At 41.1% G+C, this 23,192-nt stretch overlaps 1 protein-coding gene across 1 annotated transcript in view; it reads right to left on the reverse strand.

Annotated features, from left to right (window-relative positions):
* The window catches only part of LOC137906742 (TOX high mobility group box family member 2-like), a 67,293-nt gene that overhangs the window by 25,855 nt on the left and 18,246 nt on the right, over window positions 1–23,192 (reverse strand). Inside the window, exons 2-3 of the mRNA XM_068751034.1 lie at window positions 15,729–15,821; window positions 6,812–6,871 (exon numbers count right to left, since the gene is read on the reverse strand). Coding sequence (XP_068607135.1) covers window positions 6,812–6,871; window positions 15,729–15,821 — 153 coding nt within the window. The remainder of the gene's footprint in view (window positions 1–6,811; window positions 6,872–15,728; window positions 15,822–23,192) is intronic.

The following is a 23,192-nucleotide window of genomic DNA, read 5'->3' on the forward strand; positions in this document are numbered from 1 at the left end:
GCGACCTTGCCAGAGGCTCTGTGCAGCCTCAAAGAGGGAGAGAGATGTGTGTGTGTTGGCGTTTTCAGACCCTCAATTTTCGTTTCTCATCTTTTCTCTCAAATGTCCTCCTCATTTTTCTCGCAGAGAAAAGATGCACGGTTGGAGGACAGAAAGAGAAACGCTCGCCAAAGTTTAAGGGAAGGTGTGTTTGTGGGGAGGGGGGAGTGCTGCGGAGCAAGGAGAGTATAGCTGTGGTGGGGTATGATGGTGCGCTATGAGTCACTGTTAAGTAACTGTGCCTTTTCACATCAGCATCGCCCACGTTGCGTGTGCTGTGCCAGGATGTATTGAGGTGTGTGCCTCAGAGAGAGAGAGAGAGAGAGCGAGAGAGAGAGAAGGATGAAGTGTTACAACCTCAAGCGGAACGATACCTGGATTTCTATTACTGGCCGACAAAACATTTCATGTCAGATTCTTGTATTGTTTTTATGACTTTTTAAACTTTTTTAATGGGAATTATGTAGGTCAGCACAACTTTAATATGTCTTCTACGTTTGACGTTTAGATTTCAGGCAGCACGGTGGCGCTGCATTGTGTGGCCCCGCAATGAACTGGCGGCTTGTCCAGGGTGTACCCCGCCGATCGGCCGTTGACTGCTGGGATAGGCTCCTGCACGACCCGCCACCAGGTAACGGACAAAGCGGTTTGGAAGATGATGGTGATAATGCTCCACTTAAAACTTTAGAGTTGTTGCTGAGTCAGTTTCATTTTTAGTTTAATCTTTATTATCTCAGTATTTCTCATTCTGTCTGCAGTGTGCCCTAAATGTCTCCATCAACATCATCCGTTATTCTCAATGTGCTTGCAATCTGACTTTTGTTTCATTGTTGATCATTATATAAGACGCAGCTTTTATGTTTGCACAGAAATATAAAATCAGTTTAGCGCTGCTTAGCACAATTGGCCGCAGGTTGGGAAGCAGCTCTCTCCAAAGGACTCTCGTCTATAGCCGTCTAAAGCATCCATCTATTCTCTATAACCACTGATCCCTTGCAGGGTCGCGGGGCGCTTGGAGCCTATCCCAGCTCACATTGATTGAGGGTTCACCACGGACAGGTCACTCGCTCATCTCAGGGTCAACAAGAGAAAGACAAACAACCATTCGCACCAATAATACCTTCTGTCTGTCTGCCTATGGCCTGTGGGAAGAGGACAGAAACCACACTGACACGTAAACAAGCAAACAAGTCCAAACTCTACTCCATAATTTGACCACTAGCCCGCCTGGATTTGAACCCAGAAACTTCTGGCAGTCATACAAAATGCTGCACCAGCGATAGTGTTTATGCCATTCTAACTGATTTCACATTTACTGTACAAACAATACAGTAGTATTTAATAGTACCTCTTGCTACTAAAAATATGCTATTTAGATGAATTTGTGACTCTAATTGGGGCAGCACGGTGGCGCAGTTGGTCGCGCTGTTGTCTCACAGCAAGTAAGTCCTTGGTTTGATTCCATTTCGGGCCTTTCTGTGAGGAGCTAGTATGTTCTCCCCATGTCTTTGTGGGTTCTCTCCTGGTTTTCCAGCTTCCTCAAACCACCAAAAACATGCAAATTAGGTGAAATGTTCACTCCAAAATTGCCTATGTGTCGCCCTGTAAGGGATTGGCGACTCATCCAGGGTGCCCCTCGCCTCCTACTCACAGTCAGTTGGGATGGGCTCCACCATAAGCTGTGACCCGTATGTCGGACAAGCGGCTGAAGACAAGATTGTTTCGAAAGTCTCATCTTCAAGAAGATGAATGAATGAATGAATGAAATCGCCTGTCGGCATGACTGTTAGTGTGATTGGTTGTTTTCATGTGGCCCATTCAATGTCAGCTGAGACCCTGTTTTTAGAAAATGAATGAAAAAGCGTCATAAAAATTTGGATCTTCATCTCGACCGCTTCTGCTCCTGTGTTTTGACTGGAGCGAGGTTAGTCCTGTGGTTTCTGTCTGTACAACAAAAGCTGCAGTGAATACACTGCATAATGCATAATGGATCAAACTTTAAAATGTTTAAAAAAATGAACAAAAATGAACCCACAAAATAAATCTTACATAACTCGCATGAGCATTAGGGAGTGAGGAAAATAAAAAATACACCAAAAAGAAATGCAGAAAAACAAGCATCAAGACAGAGACTAAGAGAGTGTTCTCCCCATCATTTCTATTCTAATCTCCATTAACCACTGCTCTCTGGCAGCCAGTCAAATCAATAGAGACACACGGCTCAGCAAGACACCTGGACAGAAGAAAAAAACACACACAGAGGCAAAAACAAGCTGAACCTCGCTGCCTCTCAGAAGACCAGAGGCCCCAGTTTCCTCTCCTGCAAAGGAGCACAATGCAACAAGTACAAGAGAGGAAGAGATGCAAAATAAATATCCTTCTGCTTCCTGTCCCCAACTTGTTTTCTCTTTTAAGCTTCCTCCATAACCAGCTCTGTTTTTTGGTCTCTAATTTCCCCTAATCTATCATATGCACATATGGATAGGCATCTCTATGATGCAGAGAATGATTATAGGGTGAGGACAAGGCTGCCAAATACAAAAATAAACACTGAGGTAAAGTACCAGTGAAAGTTTTGGATAGACTTTAGGATTACTGTAACTCAAAGAAAAACTTTGTCCAGACTCTGACTGGTACTGTAAGAGTTTGCATCATGACTGCATCAGTTTAAGCCTGTAATGCCTCCAAACTGTCCTTTAAAATAATTTAAGTGCAAATGGGTGCAGTTGGAAGCAGAACATTTGTTTTTTCTGAAAAAAAATCTTTTGCATTTCGCATCATTTTACATGAACATGCACGGCAGCCTGATAATAACATTGATATACCTTTTTAGGTTTAGCAGTAATAGCGATAGTTGTTGAGGCTTTGGTCGCTAAATCCTAAAGTAATTATATTGCTAACTAGATAACAGAGAAAAACCAACAGTGGACGTTTTAGAGTGTAATAGGTTTGATTCTATATATCCACTAACCACACTGCATAAAAACAAACCAGATCTACCTAACATGCGGGTAACGTTTCAGATTACTGTAACAAGGATGTATGAGTGATTAAAAGCTGCATGACTCACAAGACAATTGTCAGTCAATCAGCAGAATTGAGATAGCTAATTTAATTGGACAGACTATCCATCTTAGCAGCTTTTGCATGAGAAGATATAATTAAATGCTAATTAACAAAATAGCACGGCTGTACTTTTGCATAAGTACTACCTCATCTGATGAACCACACGGAAAACAACAATAGAATCAAATGTGTGGGCGCTCCATATGTGCAACTTGTATGCACATCTCGTACAGAAACCATACAGTATTCAAAGCCTTGAAAACATCTTGTTTGAATGGACAGATTGTGTCCAAGCATACAGTAAACGGCTCCTTTAAAGCTGTTTCTGATTAGTGGTTTTCTCCTTTTAAAGGCTCAGAAATGTTATGTGTAATGCAATCTCCTGGCTGTGTCGAACTGCTACCTTGGTGCGTCTGCCGTAGAAGACCCGGAGACATGCAAACAAAGGAGTCTCTGTTCTGGCTGCATGCACCTTTTTCACAGGCACACATCATGCATAGGTTTGGGCGGGCATCTCAGGGTAGTGTTAAAACTTGCATTGAGGGATACAGGGCCTTTATGCTGCAATATAAACATGGTAAAGGTTCAGTGGAATCCACGTTCTTTCCATAGAACCAGATAATAAAAGTGTTACTGCTGCATTGTTCATGCAGAATTCACAGAAGAATTAGTGCAGAAAGGATTCTTCCTATTCTATTCTTTTACAAACACAGCTGGAGAATGTTTAAATGTTAATGAAAATGGGAAACACATTTAATATATACTTTCACCAAAATGTAGGCATACATTAAGCATAGTTATTAAAAATGAATGTCCATTTCAAATAGATAGTGAATGATGATTCCCTAGTTGAACCTTGCATTTGTCTGATTTCACTTTAAAAACAAGGTTTCCATGACAAAATACTGTACAAATAATACATACAATTAAGCGTCAGTGAAGAAATGATTCCCTTCCACGTCTAACAATAAGACAGAGTAAATCATCTTGTATGATTATTCAGAGAAAATGCATATTCTGCTCCGCTGTTGGCTTTCAAGAACGTTTAAATATAGGCATTGGACAAATGGTTGGATAATAGTCAAGCAAATTTTTTTGATTAATATTTATATGTATAATAAGAAAAAGGGATTTTTTTGTTGTACATTTCTCAAGCTCATTGATAAACTGAAGTTAGGACTTGTCTTAAATGCTCAGAGGCTTTCATCTAAAGAACAACAATGCACATTCTCCCTGTTCTTAAATGTAATTTGCTAATGTCTCTGGCTAAACAGTGAACCCTTTAACTAGCAAGTTATTCCACGCTTTAAGCTTCTCCTTGAAGGCACTAACAGAGCATCAACTGAAACTGACATGTTTTGAAAAGCCCAAATTCCATTATCCGCTAAGAAGGTATTTGTTGACACAACACTGCAAACTTGGCGTGTGTGTGTGTGGATGATTGACACATGACTGCCATAGCAGAGAAGGTACAAAGTTGGACATTTATCCCATTAGCACACACCTATGTACCCAAGCATTGTGACACAATTAGGGCAGATCGGGAAAAGTGGGAAAGAACAATGAACCTCACAGTCTGTGATGTGTGTTATAAGTAGATAATAAGCTGCTAAAGCTCCCCTGGACCACTCATTAAAGTCACTCAATGCCAACATCAAAAGAAAGACCGCCTATAGAACGATGGTGTGTGTGTATGCATCTGTGCGGGTTTAGTGTGTGTGTGTGTGCACATACATATGTTCTTGTTTATTACTCTTTGCGAGGACCAATTTAAGGGTTACACTGTGACTGTAAGCACATTTTTTAAAAGTGAGGACTTTTTGTCAGGTTTTTTTCTTTGCTTCTTCAAAGGCCTGTTTGATACTAAGGACAAAATTTAAGGGTGACTATTTAATTAGTTTTCATGTAAATGGTCACTTAGAAGGCAGTTCTGGTAAAATAGTTTAGAGCAAGGTTTGTAACCAAAAAAATAATATAATTCCTGGAATACTAAGTGTCTGTTGGGTTCTTCAAACATATTTGTTCTTGTTTTATTTTAAAAGCAGGAAGGTAAAATGTAACACAAAGACCAAGCTGTATGGATTGTCATGTAGCACTCTTAGTGACAAAGCCCTTTCTGTAAAATAACCTTTAATGTTAGGATCGTGATTACTTAGTTTTGATGGTTACTTTTTGTTCAGTTGGAAAGGTAGGAGAAGACGAAGAAGACAAAGACGAAGAAGAAGAGAGATTAATTCATTCATTCGTGTGTGTGTGTGTGGAGGGGGGGGGGGCAGCATCCTCAGCCCTCTGGACTTGTCTTGTGGCTCTGTGACAGTGTTTGGCAAGGCACTAATTGATGAGGAGCCTCTACCTCTTCGTGTTTAGTCAGAACATGAAGGCCTCGCTGCTCCATCAACAAACAAACTCTGGAGCTCCAAATTCTGCCATATGTCTGGCCATGTGCTCCGATCTCCCAGAGCCTCACAACGACAGTGAAACTGGGATCGTACCACTCCAGACTGGTGCAATGCTCACTCTGGTTTATCTGTGAGCGGACTGCTAATCTTAATGCATTGACTTTACAATAACACTAACACTTTTGGGGACTGACAGTTTAATATCTCTAATGATAAAGATACATGGTTCATTAATGTACTTTGGATGGAATCATCTGTCAAACAGCAAATGTCTGAGGAATACTTATACGGAAATATGTTGGGTTTTTTTTTTACTCATCAAGAGAGGCTTAAGGTAATCGATGCCATTTTTAAAACGATTATGCGATTAGGGTTTAAAGGCTACCTTTGGCAATCACTTATATAATACAATGACCACGTCATTGAACAATTTTCAAATGAGATCTTGATGAAGACTTATCTTTTTTTTGGAAAAAAAAAATACTGAGGCATAAAATGATCAGACCATAACTCCACAATTAAATAGAACTGAAACACCAACTGCTAAACAGAAGACCCCAGATGTTACTGCCACTGGTTTATTCTTGCTGTAGAACAATAAGGTTGGACTTACCAACCTTCTAACCAATGCAAAAATCATTGTCATCTCTTGAAGCGCACTGCTAGCAAGATTTTTTTTTCCCCATCCTGATTATTGTTCCATGCGGGGTGGAATCTATGATGGAATGTGGACAACCATAATAGGGTTTCGCAGGTTGTGAAAACAAACCCTGAATTATGTGAATTCTTTGCCTCACAGTCGTTCGTTCAAGTAGTTTGCAATAAGGACGTGATCAGTAAAGTCTAACTTTAAAGCTGTGCTGATTCGTTTACCTCAGTTTCTCCTGTGCTGTATTTAAATTACATAATAGAGTTTTTCTTTTTTCATCTTTCTGAAGATGCCCTAATTAAATAGACGGTAAATAAAAAAAAATCAGTTTTGTCCTCCTGCATTCACAGATTAAAAAATATATAATTTAAACAATGTGTGAGACGTAAAGATGAGAGCATTTTTATCAAAGCTAAGCATTTACAGTTACACTGACATCAGTTCACCGCGGAGGCGCGAGGATGTGTCTGACACACCGATGGCTGCCATTACTGGTGAACATTTCAGATTTTCTGGCTCTCATTAAAACACAGAACTCTGTAAACTCTTCTCGTGAAATGCCGACAACTACAACGCTAACATTAGAAACACCAGATATTTAGTGTGTGTGTGTGTGCGGGGGGGGGGGGGGGGGTTGAAACAACGTGGGCTGTCTTACCTGGTTTGGAGAACGAAACTCTTGGTTATTGTCGTTCATGTACATGTTGTCACCATCAAACTGTGGATGGAAAAAGAGAGGAGAGATAATCATAATGTGCAAGAGAAGGTGTGAATAAAAAGGGAGGAGGTGCAAAGTGAAAAGCTCTTTACGGGTGGCCTGAACTGAGAGACTAATGACTTTGTCACTTTGGTTAAACCTCGTGGTGACATGGCAGTGCGGGTAATTACTGTTCATCAGCGGGCCGGTAATTAGGCTACATGATCACAGTGACGAGAGATGGGCTTTTCCCTGTGAGCTCTACTGTGTGTATGAGTGAGAGAGAGAGAGCATGAGTGTGACTGAATCAGCGAGTGCATGAGGGTTTTGTGCCTCTTTGAGCCTGTGTGTGTGTGTGTGTGTGTGTGTGTGTGTGCCTGGGTGTCTGGGTCTTCAGGGCTGAGTTAATCAGGCATTGAAAGATACCTTGCTGCAGGTACCGAACCCTGATTGACACGGGGCTAGAAGTCACAGAACAACAAATGACTCTTGACCCCCTTCCCTCGTGCTGGGAAACGACACGCGGTCACCTGTTAAGTGAAACATGCAACACGCTCGCTGTGACGTCCAGCATGTCAGAAGCCCAAATCCCTGAAACATGTCTCACCATGATCAGCTTTGAGACAGCTACAGGAGAAGAAGAAGAAAAAACAACAGCGACTCTGTTTTTAGCTGCAGAGAAAATGAGATTCTGTCCTGCAAACAGCTCAGTAACTGAACCTTCGCTGTGTCAAGGTGACTGAGGATGGTAGGACGAGTTGCACTATGAAATGCCCTTGGCTTCAAAAGACACAAAGCTTTGTTACACCACTTGAGCAAAAAACAAAAAGAGCAAACCTTGACTGGACTGGATAATATCACACACACACACATCAACCTAACATGTCAAATAAAGCCTCCTCTTTGTTTGCTCATTGAGGTCATCCTCTTTGAAATCAACGTGGAGAAGACTTGGGTGGAGACAATGTGATGAAGCTAGACAGCATCAGCTGTAAAGATATGGGGGTTGGTGCGTTTCATTTGCGGTGATCTGCTTTGCGACTGTGGAGACAACTAGTGAGGGCTTGAATGATAAACATGACATGAGGATCATGAAACGCATGGGCTCAAAAACAATGCTCAAATAGGTAGACTAATAGAAATGGGCAGAATTCCTTGGGGGGGGGGGGGGTGAAATCCGATATTTACACTAGCAGACAGGGAAAATTCGAAGCAGCTAAATGAGCATGTGAGTGGTGAGAAAGAGAAATTACTGTACTGCAGGAGAAAGGCCAGGGAACGAGCAGCCGCCTCAGGCCAATGCTTGGCTAACGATGCATATCACGGAAGCCCTTCTGAGGATGCACTTATTCTAACGGATGCGTTTACATTCTAACACAGATGCAAAAAAACAAGACCAACAAAAACCTCGACTTAAGACTAATTTATACCCCCACAGTACATCTGACAATTCTATACCGCCAGGTAAACAGAATCAAGCAAAAGTAAAGGCTGATTAATTGATCAACTCTCCAGTACATGCTGGAGACGCAGACAATAGTTTGCTTGATGCTCCATTAAGCAAACTGCAGCTCATTAAGAGACTGTAGCTCATTAAGCTGGCCAAACGATGTTGATCTTTTTGACACATCCAAGATAAAGTTTCAGGAAAAGTCTCTTCTTCCCAACTGAGAAATTTCTATTTCACTTAAGTCTACTTTGGCAGCACAGGGGGGGGGGGGACTGACTTGGAGGAAATTGAATGCAGACATGGAAAGAACATTAAAATATTCCAACCAGAAAATTCCTCGGGAGGATTTGAGTCCAAGACTTGCTGAAGGACAACAGCGCTACCCCCCCCCCCCCCCCCCCCCAATCCAAATGCACGTAATACAGGTGAGGCGTGGATGTGATTGGTTGTGAGTGTCTTTCTATAAGCAGCAATCCAATGGACATATTGGTGACATATTCAGGGTTTACTCTGCTTCCCAACCAAAGTCAGTTTCCAACACAAAACAAACATACACAATCTAGTATTTGAACTTGTGCTCATTTTCCCTCACTGCATCTGACATGCAATGATCATCAAAAAGGCCAAACAGAGCTTGAAAAGGTCAGCCATTTTGTGCTCCAACATGGCCGCCGGTATATTGCAATGTAAAGTTCTTTCCCCCTGCTCTTTTCTCGATAGCTCTCCTTTGCACTGCTTCGCTCTCCCACTTATGCCAATTTATCTTTGGCTCGATGCTATCAGCGCTACCACTGCTCCACACTCACAGCAGAAATCATCTTTCTCTGTTGTTCCCTTATCCTTCATTTTCCTTTCCTCCCCCTTTTACTCTACCCCCCCCCCCCCCTTATGTTTCACTGTCTCTTTCACTTATCTTTTTTCCCTCCTTGCTGCTGTCGCTGTCCTCTGTTCTCTTTCCCATGTTATCATCATCCCTACCTCTCTCCACGTTACAGCCTCCCTTTATTTCTCCATCTCCCTCCCAACTCCTTCCTCCTCTTCCCTCTCTTTCTTCAGTGGGCCCCGGCATCCCTTTCTCATCGGAAGTCTAATTGGGCATTCTGCCTGAGACAAGGGCCTCATTAAGCAGTAATTACACACATGTTGTTTTCGGCAAACATCTCTATTTGGATTGCTTTGCATGGTAATTGTTCAGCAGGGACCACTGCTCGCGACGTTTCCCTCTGTGGCACACGTGGTGCTGGGAGAGACAAATAAATACATGGAGAAGAGGAATAGGGAGAGGCTGGAAGGAGGAGAGCAAAGAGAAACGTAATAAGTTGCTGAAGGGAGACAAATTGAGAAATAAAGAACGCATACATTAAAGAGAGGGAGATTGAGGGTGAGCGAGAGACAGACTAACGGGATGAAGGCGAAGCAAAGGCAGCAAATGGAGAAAGACAATGAATAAATGACAAAGAAACAGGTAGACGGATTCGGCGTGAGAGGAAAATGAGGTGGGGAGGCAGAGACAGAATGAAAAAGAGAATGAGTAAATGAAGAGGAAAAGTGAGAAAGTTAACAAAGACAGACAGAGACGGGCAAACAGAGGGAGTCCCACAACTAGGTCACGCCTCGCAATCATCAACAAAGCTGAGCATTTCCAAAATAATGAAGCCACAAGGTGGAAGTAATGCTCACTAGCATATTCCAAGGGAGACATGCAATATTTACACAGTGCTGATGGTGCAATGCAATGCATTGGTGACAGTCTGGGGCAGGTTGGTATGAAAAACCATGCTGGCTCCAATGAGGATTGTTTTTGATTGATGGACAATTCATATAAGAGCTTCATAAAGCCTTCTAGGCGACATCTGTTTGTGAAGGGGGTGGGGGCAGCGATGGACTGCATGACTGCCTGCATAGCTGCCCAATCACCGGAAAGAAAAATAACTTCTAATGAAAATAAAAAACGTTTCGAAAGCTAAACAACCAATTTAAACATTTATTCTGTTTGTGGTGTCTGGCGTACATTTATTTAATGATCTGAGCTAGTTATTTCTTATCCATCATAAAAAACTCTAAAATTCAAATATATTTCCTGAAGAATTGAGCAGTCTTATTTTCCATCACAATTCAGAGACACTCCCTGCTCCAATACATTCATTTAACAGCTGTGGTTGCTGTTTTCTTTGCTACAGATAAATATTCAACTTAAAGATATATGATATATAAAAACAACAACATATAAAGCGGTTTGAAATCTATCTTGACCAGCTGCAACATCGAAATGCAGCTTATAAATCCATGCATTAATATTAATAATCAAATAATGAATAATGCACGCGCTCAAAGGGGACTTTGAAAGGCAGTATTATATTTTTGTGAGTGTATTCTAGTTAGTTCATTGCATATTACCTATATTGCATTTAATCTTTACTGGTATATGATATAACATGTAGGCAAGGGAAAAAAAGGATAAGAATCTGTCTTTCACCAAATTCACATTAAAGTAGTGCAAAGAGAAAAATACTATCAGACTGAAGCGCCGTTAACTTTTAGAACTTTTCAATTTACAAAAGGGAATCTATAAGCAGAAACTGTAATACTTGTGACTTTAAAAGCATTTTCCAGTACACCAAGTCTCTAAAAATAATTCTCTCACAGAGCGGAATTAATAAGCCCAGAACAGTACACAGCCATTCTGTGAAGGAAGGGGTGTGGTGGTCGGGGAGGTGGTGAGGGGGGGGGGGGGGGGCTCATGCAATATGTATGCCTGTTTGAGCACCCTTCTTCCTCAGCCTCCCCCTCTTCTCTTTATTTCTCTTTTTTTTTGCATTTTTCCTTCCCTCATCCTCTGTTCAATTAAGCTGCAGAGCAGACCTAACAAGCCTCAACCTGAGATAATGTGCAACTGAATTTTGACGGTACTCAACTTGTCACTGCTGGTTCAAAGCCAAGCGAGAAGATAAGACAGGAGGTGGAGAGACAGGCAGACAGACAGATAGACAGAGAGAGATTTGTGTGCATGCAAATGTACAGACAGACAAGCACACAAGGAAGAAGGAAAGAATGCTATGCTAGATAGATTTCAGAGTCATGAGGTAGGAGGAGAGAGAAACTGGGCAGACAGACTATAGTAACAATTCGGGTGTTGCACCACACCCTAAGCAAACAATGAACAAGAGCAAACAATAAGCATGGCGCGCACACACACGCACACACATATATATACACAGACACACACACAAAGCCCATGAAAAGTGCAGCCTGTGGCCATGACGACACATGCTCTGTTGTCGTTAGATAAGGGAAGCAGGGCCTCTTCCTGGGTGTGAGAGTTTGGTCCTACACGCACACAACACACAACACACACATGTGCACACACTCAGTTGCGACAACAACATGGTGAAATCCACCAATGGCGTGCAGCTCATGCCACCTCACCTTTATCAGCTGCATAGCTTATTTTAATATGCAAAACAGCAGACTTGTGTTTATCTGGACACTGAGCTGAGGTCAGGGGAGCTCACAGACGACATGATCGGATATCAGCGAGACACGTGGCGTCTCTCAGAGGGCTTTTTGATGGAATGCTGTTTGGAATCTGCTGGCCTTGGGGCACCCTATAAAGTATTTTAGAAGAATTGCAAACCTGGATTGATGCAGTGTTATTGTCCAAGGACAGTTTCAAAAGTATTTAAAACATTGAGTTTTTCTTCGCTGTTTTATTGTCAGAGATGATGGGAGCGTCTGGCATCCAGTGAGCATCAGTTTTCTTTTGTTATGATCAAGTCTAAAACATTCCACACTGAAGCAATACAAATTAGACAATGAGAGAGCAAGGCCCTTCTTCATGCAATTAATGGTTGCACTTCGGTCTCCCACATATTTTTCTAAACACATCTGTGAAGGAGTTCACCTCCACAAAGGCCTGGTGTCCTCTCCCCATTAGAGACTGGTGGGCTGACTCTTCTTCTCCCATCTCCCAGACTGCAAAACATGAACAGTACATTGCGGCCCTGCAATGATCCCGATCATCACCAAAGTCTAATGGCTTGCTCCTCCGGCCATATACACGACCTCTCTAAAAGGGTTCACCAAAATCAGTTTATGAAATTGTAAGTCATTCGGCTCGACAAACAAACCAACATTACTACCATAGTGGAGGTAACAAACACACACACCCTTCCCACCAGAGATGAAAAAATAAAGAACAAAAATTCACAAAAGATCCAAAGATATGACACAGGTTCCAACCGCTTCCGGCGCCACCTATGGCTTGTGATGTTTAAAAATAAAAAAAAATGTAGTCTGAAGCTCTCATTCATCCACTTTATGTTGCAGTGGAGTAACCACAAGACAGCACCAACAGTCAACAGCAGAGATGTGAGGGGAGAATGTGGAAAAAGCCAACGTGGGCAGTGTGTGAGTGCGTGTGTGCGTGCGTGTTTGTCTGTTTGTGGAGGGAAGCCAGGTGGGTTGGTGCTAAATAAAGTTTTCTTTCCACTGTGAACTCTGTTTCACTGTGAGTTAGTGAGTTCGAAAGAGGATAGAAATCTGAACAATGATTGTTCGGCGAGATAACTGTCACTGTTTGAACAACAGTCTCACTCAGTGGCTTCAAGACTTCTCAGGCAAACTGCCTCTTGTTTAACGTATTTAATGTAACATTATCATAAAGACAACTTTTCTAATGACCGTAATCATCATTTTTGTATCAAATGTAGTAGACATACAAATGTAAAGACATATTTGTTGTCACGACAAAAACTATATTAAAAACTAGAAAAGCACTCAGAGAGAGCAGACCTCCGCCTTGCAGCTCATTCCCTTTATAATTAGATTTACACCATCCACATAGTGATCTGGATCATCACCAAAAGGTTCTAAATTGTTCTTTATGCACCAACCATGAAAAGTTAAAGTGAATCAAGGTTTATGTTTATATTTTGAATCCGTAAATGCGGTTAAAATGTAATATTTTTTCCTGACCTCATTCTGGATCTGATCCAAATTAAATTCGGTGGTGAGATAGATGCCCCCACCCTACATGACTGTGCCATTCCATAAACACTGTTCAATAATCAACCCAGATATTGAGGAACACATTTTTAAGCTCCAATGACTGCAATGTTAACAAAGATTACAAAGTGATCCAGAATCCAGGATCTCTTCTGGATATTCTCCAAAATGTAATCTCGTCTGTTCCTGGTACCATTCCCAATATTTCCATGAAAATGTCATTAAGATTCGTCTGTAACCTTTTGAGTTATGTTGCTAACAGTCAAGCAGACCAGACAACCAAACAAACCAACGCCGTCGAACGCATAACCTCATCGGCTAAGGCAAAGTATCAAGGACACAGTTGGATAAAGTTTACCAATGTGTCTGTAAATATTTCACATCAAAGGTTCTTGTGCGAGAGCTAAAATCTCTACTTTTAAGAGACAAATGTCATCAGGAACATCGAACCCACAGAGATTCAGGAGCACTTTAACACCTTTCAGCCACTTGTCCTTACAGTTTTATTTACTCTTACCATTAAGTTGAATGCTTATTGCATTGCATCCAGTGGCTAACAGATCATTTTAATGACTCGCATGTCGTTATTGGAACACAACAGAGCTAACAAGAGTAAAATATTTAATATTTAACTTCACAAACACGAAATCAAACGGAAACACGACTCAAATCAAATGTTAATGCTAGGCTAGATGTGTAAACAAGCAAGTTACTTCTAAATGTATATTTGTATGGTGTATTATCAGGACAATGTCTGTCCTGTGACGACGTCAGAGTACAAATGAACCATAAAACATGGCCGTGTGACACGTGTGAGTGCACAAGCAAAATTGTGGCAGAAAAAAAATGTCACCAACACGACCTCTCCCATCCTGCTTGTGGTGGCCTTCATCCGACCAGCTGTTAACCAATGCTGGGGAACACCTTGTTAATATCAACCGCAGGCATATCAAATAGAATTAGCAGCCAGCCCAACAGGAGCATTCACAGCGTGGTCACTACTCAAGAGGACGGAGGTCATCTTCCTCGTACTCACACTGTCCAATCCGCATTGGTGCGTGTGCGTATCTGCATGTGTCTGTACAGTCAGTGCAGGCCTCTGTATGAATGTATGTCAATGAGGTTTCTCTGGCGGCAGGAGAGGATGCAAAGCAGAAGCCACTTTAACTGACTGGGGTGTAAAGAGTGATGAAGATGATAAAGGGCAGAGTGAATGTCACAACACTCCAGCCCTTTGCCTCTGCTCATCGCCGCATCAGATAGGTGCGACAGGGGGAGGAAAATAAAGTTTGCTTTCCTCTGGCACACATTCGGTTATCATACAGAAATCTACTGCTGCCTCACCGATGCACAGAATTAAATATGAAAGACGAAAGGAGAAAAATAAATAAAAAGCCACAAGACTGACTTTTGAAAGCGATTAAAATACATAATTAAAGAGACATATCAAACTATTTGTAGCTTTTTTGTGGGGAGGCATACTGGATGCAGTTTCAGCATGCAGACAGAATTTACAGTTTGAGAAGGTGGTGGTGGGGGGGGGGGGTTGTATTTGTTAGATTACTGTTACTGATAAATAGGTTGCTGCGTTTTCACTTACAATCAGCACGTAATTATTTAAAGCACTGCAGCAGTCAAGGCAAACATATTAACAGAAACCTGGTTTAATGTTTGCCAGTTTTATTTAACAGTGAATTTATCTAAACTGCCAACATTAGACAGTTCAATTGAGCAATACTGCATAAAAACTGCATGTAAGAAATTAAGAGCATGTAACTTTATAACATATATTCTAATATCAGAGTGCTTGAAGAAAAATGTGTATTCAGTGTGTATATTTTTTGGGAAACATTTATCTCTTCTAATCAAAATAAAATATTAGCATGTGACTCATGTATCCATCATTAAGTTAAGATAAAAGCAGCTAAAGATTGACTTAAAAAAGAATTTGACTTTATTGTGCAAATGTGCTGCTACATTACGTGACCTGGCTGTAACAGTGACAGTGATGAATATCTCATGCTTACATTGCTGCAAATAATAAAATAAAATGCAATCTTGATTGCAGCTGCGAATTCCAATTGATCGCCTTTAGTTTTCTCAATGCAAATACGTACATGCAAAATCTGCATTGTGTGGTGGCGATACTAAATAATGAAACTTTTCTAATTTCCAACATACTGTATTTGGATGTATCTTAAAGAAAAAGCATAACACCCATGTGCACTACATGCCTCTCCAAGATGAGGGATGTGATGAAACTGAAGAACAGTTTCAGTCAATCTGGAGATGATTTCGTTTTGGGCTCCTGCTAAACACCACCAGGCCCTGGACAGCACCTCGAGGTGCACTTTTCTCAATCAATTGTTCAGCACAGACATGCAAGGTTTCAGAAAACGTAGGCTATAGGCTACTGTTTCTCACCACGGCTGTGGGCAGTCTTTTCCTAGTTGGATTGATGCCTGGTGGGGGTGCAGTGTGGAGCCTAAAGCCTCGTTCACCCACACTGTACCGGGCCTGTGGTTAGAGAGAGACAGCAGGGAGAGAAAGGGAAGAGACAGAGGAGATAAAGGTGGGGAAGGAAATGACATGGGGGGGCTTTAGTTTTTACTAGATACAAGCAGGCCATTTGTAAAGGAACATGTCAAGGGCCCTCCCTCTTCCGTGAACCTTCCCATTCTCCCATGGCTCTGTTCTTCCCCTTGTGCCCAGCACAGGGGAGGAGTAATGACATGAGGCGTCCACAGCGACTCTAGTTAGTGCCATGCCAGGGGAAGAATGGAGGTTAATGAGCTGACATCCCCGCCTAACACGCCTCCTCCCGTTGCCCACCTCCCTACTCTCTTACACAAACTGACAAGCATATACACAAGCCCCCCCTGACAAGACAGTACAGTCTGAACGTTGGAGCTGAGCCAAGGATCTGGAGACGAGAGAAGTACCAGGGAACAACCGGTGGGTTCTCACTGTCTCCGTACATTAAACACGGCTCATGGTGATTTAGGGGTTATGAGCCACAGTGAGAGTAAGCTGACCTGCCGGTGTCTGATAGCACATGTGAAATACCCAGCACACCTCACCGCAGGTGTATGTAATTGAAGGAAGATGGTTAGAAAGATGTTTTGCATATTTGGTAAAAAAAAAAAAAACATTCAAAAATATTATATTTTTTAAGGAGAACGTTCCTGGAATGTCAAAAGGTTCCTCTCCCGCACAAGATAGATGTGCATGTCATAAATAAATTATTGAACAGTTTTAAAGAGCTGCTAAAGCTAAACCAATCGCTAGAATGAACCCAACTCTAAATTTCAACAATGGAAACAGAAAAAAAGAAAAAAAATTCACTAAGAAATACTCAGCTGTCAAGGTGGTGGATGGATGGGCAGAACCCCTCCTCATGTTTCTGGCAGGACTTACGTGTGACGCGGAAAATCAATATCCCATTACCGTACTTAATAAACAGCCACACTAACGGCTCATTGAGCATTGCTCATTTTTAGATTCAAAATTAAGTACCGGTAGTTAAAATGTAAAAAAAAGATAAAAAGTGTAGTTAATGATGGTACTAGCATTTTACTTTAATCAAAGGGGTCATCCTCTGTGCAGTCAGATTTATGCTATTTCACACTCCTTCATTAACTTTTGATATGAGACATCCACAAAATCACATTTTATGTGATTTTTTATCACATTTGATAAAGTTATTATTATATAATACTATTTATACACCTCCATACTGGCCAGTTGCTAGCACCATTATTACCCCCCCCCCCCCCCCCCCCCCCCCCCCCATTCAAATCCTCACTTTACCATCTCAGCTGCAAACTTTCAAAAACAGAAGTAGAATTGATACTGGAGCACAAAACATTTCTACAGGCTGTGCAAACAAAAGGAGATGAATGGTTAGTCATTAGGGCCCATTGTGTTTCCTTCTAGTGAGTAATTTGTGGAAAGGCTTGTGCATTTTTAATACTCTTAAACTGAAGAGCCCTAAGAACAAAAACTCCATAAAATAATAACAGCCATTTTACCTTAGTACTATTCGAGCTTCTCAATTATTTACCACTAATGAATAGCCTCGGGCGATATCCATCCTAAGTACAATATCAACCATCCCAGAGAGGCTGAATCAGCTATCGAAAATACTTAAATACATTTAATCAATTATGCTCACCGTCGTTGATATGAAACAGACAAGCTTTCTTCTGTCTCTGCTGCTTCAAATTCTCTGATCGAACCTTCAACAAAGTCGTCACACCAGTCCGATAGTGATACATTTATAAAGTACCTTCACAGAAAAAGCAACAACAAGGTTCTTCACTTATTATTTCTTTTTTTTTTTGCATCTGAGATGTGCGAGAATTCAATAAAATGATGTAGGTTTGTTGTTGTGTTGACTATCCACGGTGTCATAGCCAGTGGCGACCCGAGACTCCAGGTGGGCCCAGGAAAGAAGACCGTCGTGCAGCCTTTTATCATGTAATAATGCTAGAAGGGGTCTGAAGGGGTCTTAGATTTGCTGCCCATAACCATGCAACCCTGGACATAAGAGTGCTAAAGGCTAGCCACATCGTATCCTCTTGACGTTGCAATATGGCACTTTGAATTAACTTGTAACCAGGCTGATGAGCCTGAGGGAGTCTTAGAGGAGAGTGTGAGCCACCAACTCCCAAAGACAGATTCCCAACAGGTAGGGAATGAATGAGGGCCTGAGCAGGAACAGTGCAGCCTTTAGCGTTTCACACACGTAGACTTTACTTGGGTGTTTAGAATGTCTAAAAAAAGTCCTTTAATTGGAATATATTTAATCAATTAACTCATAGATGTTCTAGAATTAAAAAAAATACAATGAGTTAGATTAAACTTAGAACTGAATGATCAAATAAGAGATAACCTTATAAGAATTAGGATAATATATTCTTTATTTTCTATATTTTCAGGAACCAAACAAGAATAAGATAATGAACAGATCCCCAACAGGTAGGTAAAAAGAGTTTGACAAAACAGTCACATACAGTATATAGTTAGAGCAAAGTGCTGAGTGCAGGAAACGGTTGAATAGCATGATGCAAACACAATAACAACAAAACCTCAGCTCCAAAGTGACTGTAAATAGACTCCACCATCTGTTCGGGTCATCCTATAGGGCTGAACTTCGTACTAGTGTTTGTATGCTTCAGTATACACACTACACTTAAACCGTCAGTCTGTTGTACTAACTGTGCTTAAACTGTCTGGTTTATATGGTATTACAAACAAAAGCCCAGGCAGGCATCTCGGTTGGGCCATGCACATTCCAGATAGTTCACAAGAGAACTAGACAACAGTCATAGATTTAAAAGGCCCACCAAGTCAGCTCAGTTACCCATCATGTGACCCTCCTCATGTCCGAGTCTGAAAATCTACTTCTAGAATTACATTCGTATAATTATTAGATTGATAGTTATTCAAGAAAAATCATATTTCCCTAAGATGAATAAAACCTGACACTTATAATTTGATCCTGATTTAAAATGTTCTGACATTACCACAAATATCCCTTACAAACTTAAACATTCCAAATCAACCACATCTGGAACATTACTTGGATCCAGATCGAACTTTGATGTGTGCTAAATCTTATGCAGATGGAATAGTGTTATGAATGAAGATCCGGATCACCATCAAAATCTGATCGTTCCTTGAGTGATGCCTCCTTTACACAAATCACGTTATCTGTTAGTAACATGACATAAGTCCTATAAATCCTGTTAACTTTGGCAAAAACATTACCTCTTTGCCAAGCACCTGTTATGCTTTGGAAATTTTAAATTTACTAAATGATATTTAACATGAAAAAGCATGAAAAGTATTTTGTTACCAGTGTTTTCCAACAGCTGGTGAAAAGGATGATATAGGATAGGCGAAAATAAGTCTGGGGGCTTCAGCGTAATCCTTTTTCGGTTGTTGTATGATAAATTCTGTTGTAAAAAATATGATTTTATTTTGTTTTTGTTGTTTTTTTAAACCAAAAAAAGTATCCATTTATTAATTCAAAAAAATAAGAATTTCAACAAATTCTAATTTGCTGAGCTTTATTTTAACCTATAATTCAGCTATACATGTACCACGAGTATAGTAGTCTTGGCATTATGTGGCTTTTGTTTCATTTTTGTTGTTTACGTCGGATGTTCTTGAGCGTAGGTTTGGAAATATGCGTTCTTCATATAGCCAGTAATAAACGAATCACCCTTCAATCGGCAGGCCTTCACAGCAATGAACCATCCATTATAACACAGCAACTGGAGCCTGACAAGCTTTATTCAGTTTCATACTATCCAGATATAATCACCAGTCTTTGGATGTAACTACACCACAGAGAAATTTAAGTGCAAAGGATCCCATTCCTAGACAGATGGTTGTTATAAATTCCTATCAGGGAATAAAAACAGAGAGGGAGGGAGAGAGTTTGAAAGAAAACATATACTATTTTTTTTCTCATTTCAACTGCTTTAGGGATTAAGGCTTGGGCTACAGAAAAAAAATGCATTAAAATAATCCACCATTTGCATGTTTTATCTCACAAAGGAGGCTCAGATAGACACACATACACACCAACCCCCACTCTCCCTTCGCCTCCTCATTCCCCTCCCCCACCGTGGGTGAGCACATGCATATACACAGACAAGCACACACACATACACTCATCATTATACACACACACTCACACACGCGCGTGCGCATCAGGATCAACCTGCTACCATCTGCTCTATGCGCTCAGTACAATCCTTGCAGAATACATTATTCACTACAATACATCACATCACATTCCCTCAATGTCATAGCCTTGTGCTGGAGCGGAGTGCGTGAGAGAGAGAGAATGGAGGAGGGTGGAGAGCAAGCCAGCTCTCTATTGAGACACAGAGGATAGATTTGGGATACAGTGGGAGAGAAAGTTAAATATATTTTGATTTTGCTTTTAGGTGGAAAAAAGGCTGTCACAAATTCTAGTTATATTTATCTGATTCTGATTCTGATTCTAGTTATATTTATCTGATTCTGATTCTGATTCTAGTTATATTTATAACGCCAGATTGAAAAAACCAAACTGCGAGGTTCATGTAGGAAGGCGACGGATGAGAGATCCTGAGAAAGCAGTAAGACGATAGAGACCCATTACTGGCTTGAGAATATATGCTGCACATCTTGTGATCAATATGTGATCAAATTGGGGTTAATTAAAAATAATTAGCTACCAGTCGTCACCATGGTGGAATATTTAGCAGCTAAAAAAGGTCTCTTTCAGTAGATGGTGGACAGCAAAACGGCCCAAGAGTATTGGATGTGCATTTTCCAGGTGGACAGAACCCTGACTCCAAATGAACGTGAAGGTTGATCTGTGTCTGCTGGAGAATTAAACATCAATCTATTTGCTAGAAACTCAACCACTGCTGGGTAAACGGACCAACAGGATACAATAACGATGAATTATTCAGCTTTATTCTGCTTCTCAAACACAAGCAAGGTTTATTTTGAGTATTATTTTAATGCGCACTTCATTTATTAATTACAATATTGCCATGATGTAGCTTATTAGTGTGTTAATAATGTGGATTTCCTTCATTGGGTCTCAATGGCACTATGTGGAGTCAAAAGAAAAGGCTTTGGTTGGGACAATGATCAATTATTAGATAAATTAATTTCTGGTTTTTGACTCCTCATGAGATTCTGTTAATACAAATACAAATGTAGAATAACTCCAGCCTGTATGTGTAGTACTTAATCATATACCTACCTTGCTCTTTCTATTTGTAAGTTAAGCTGAATTGAATTCTGATGAGACAGTGAGGTAAAAACAAAACAAACCAGAATCAGCTTCTGAATCACATAACTTTTTATTCTCTTTGTTGCCATGTTAAATTCGCTGTCCCTGTCATTTCTTGCATGCAAAGCAGGAATATGTGTCACGGGATTGCGAAGTGAACAGCTGGCATGCCCACACTTGACTATGCATTGACCTGCTTTGCATTCACCTGTTATTCAGCCGAACCTAATATTTCTACTTGGCCCTGCTGCAGCTGAGCTATAATCAACCTCACTGGGAAAGCTGGGCTGTTAAGGATGTAGTGAGACTTAAAGAAGTGTCAAACTTTGCCATTCGACCTAATCCTATAATGTTCACATTTTGAAAACGAATTCGACAGTAAAGGACGTTTTTGGCCGAAGAGGAGAGGACCTTCTGACCCTTCCCACATTTACTCTCTACCTACACTCAAGCTGCATCCAGCGCATCTCTAATGTAGTGTTTGTAATGCTACTTAGCTTCTTAGGTGATCTAGGTGGTTGCAGATAATTAGCCTTTGAATATTTTCCTGTCAAACCAAATCAGAGAAAGAGCAGCTCCATCAGATGCCTCCCTTTTATCCACTTGACTACTCCTCTTCGCCTCCTAATATTCTTTTCCCACCCCGCCTTCTCCTTTTTTGCAGATGCTCTCTCGACTCTTGTCTGTGTTTGGGCTGCGACTGTGAGGGGTCACCGCCTGCCTTGTTCTCACACGTGGAGCTCTGAGTGTGTTTGTCCGTGTGCGTGTGCGTGTGTGTGTGTGTGTGTTGAAAGGAGAGAGACACACGGCTCTGAATGAATGGGTTATTACATGAATGAGTTTGTGTGGAAAAAAAGAAGAAGAGGTGTTTAAGTGTGCGCAGCTGAGAACCTTCCCCAGCGAATGTGTTTCAAAATGTTAGTGTGTGTGTGTGTGTGTGTGTGCGTGTGTGTGTGTTTCTTGCTAGCTCAGTGCCAGGTCTCTCTAATGAGTCTGTCAGGCGCTGTTAGCGACGGCGTGCTCCCCTGGCTCAGCACACTCCTACAGACACACTGTGATTAGCCTGGCCAACGGCACGCCACCGGGCCAGATTAAATACTCACCATGCCACCAGGGAACACACGCACACACACACACACAGCACATATTCTATCATAACACTCATGCTAGCACAAGCATTGCACAGCGGTACTTAGACACACACACAGCTTCGTCATTATCAGCTTGTTAGCCTGCTCTGATACAGTAATGCATACTTGTCCTCCAGAGCCAGGTGTTGACGCTGCTAAAATTATAAATGAATGTAAAATATAAACAGAATACAACCCATCTATGGGGCCACAAATTAATCTGAATATTTCATTTATAAATCCATCCTCATTCAATTCCCGTCAGCCACCATAATATCAAATATAACTCAGAATTATGGCTATAGCGCTTTTGGCTCCAGCAGGCTTTCAACATCTTCATTAAAGTGACATGATTTGCTAATTACAGGTAATTACCCTTTAATGAGCAGCTCAGATGAATGAGCAGATATGCAAAGGAGGAGGAATTGTCATTTTTCCACTCATCAAGGACCCACAGTGAACTCTGACTGGGGGTTAAAGCCTGACCGATGGTTCGACTGTCACTTACAGGACAGTGAATATGAGTTTATGGGTTTGTAACCCCTAAAAGTACTGTACATATCTGAATTTTGACCATATGAAACTGCCCTTAGAAGGTTTATCTGAAGCTACCACCCCTCGTGTCTGTCGTCTGAGTTAGTCAAATCAAGCAGTTATCTTCCAGGTACAGCTTTTTGGGCAATCTCTTTGAGATTTCTTGGACAATGTTTCCCTGTCGAGCTGCTGTGACCGGATAGCGAAATGCGACTCCTGAATGTGAATACATTTTGCACAGAAAGAGCGTTTTTCACTGATTTCATCCTGTAGCTCTCTTATACCGGAAGCAGATTAGAAGGGGATGTATGACTAATCTGAAGGGGAGGAATAATCCCCATAAAAGACTGTTTGAATATTCATAAATGGGCCTCTTTTTATTGATTTAAAACAAAACTGAGATATGGAAATTATAGATGC

The sequence above is a fragment of the Brachionichthys hirsutus genome, chromosome 2 (assembly GCF_040956055.1).
Source record: "Brachionichthys hirsutus isolate HB-005 chromosome 2, CSIRO-AGI_Bhir_v1, whole genome shotgun sequence".
NCBI classification, from domain to species: Eukaryota; Metazoa; Chordata; class Actinopteri; order Lophiiformes; family Brachionichthyidae; genus Brachionichthys; species Brachionichthys hirsutus.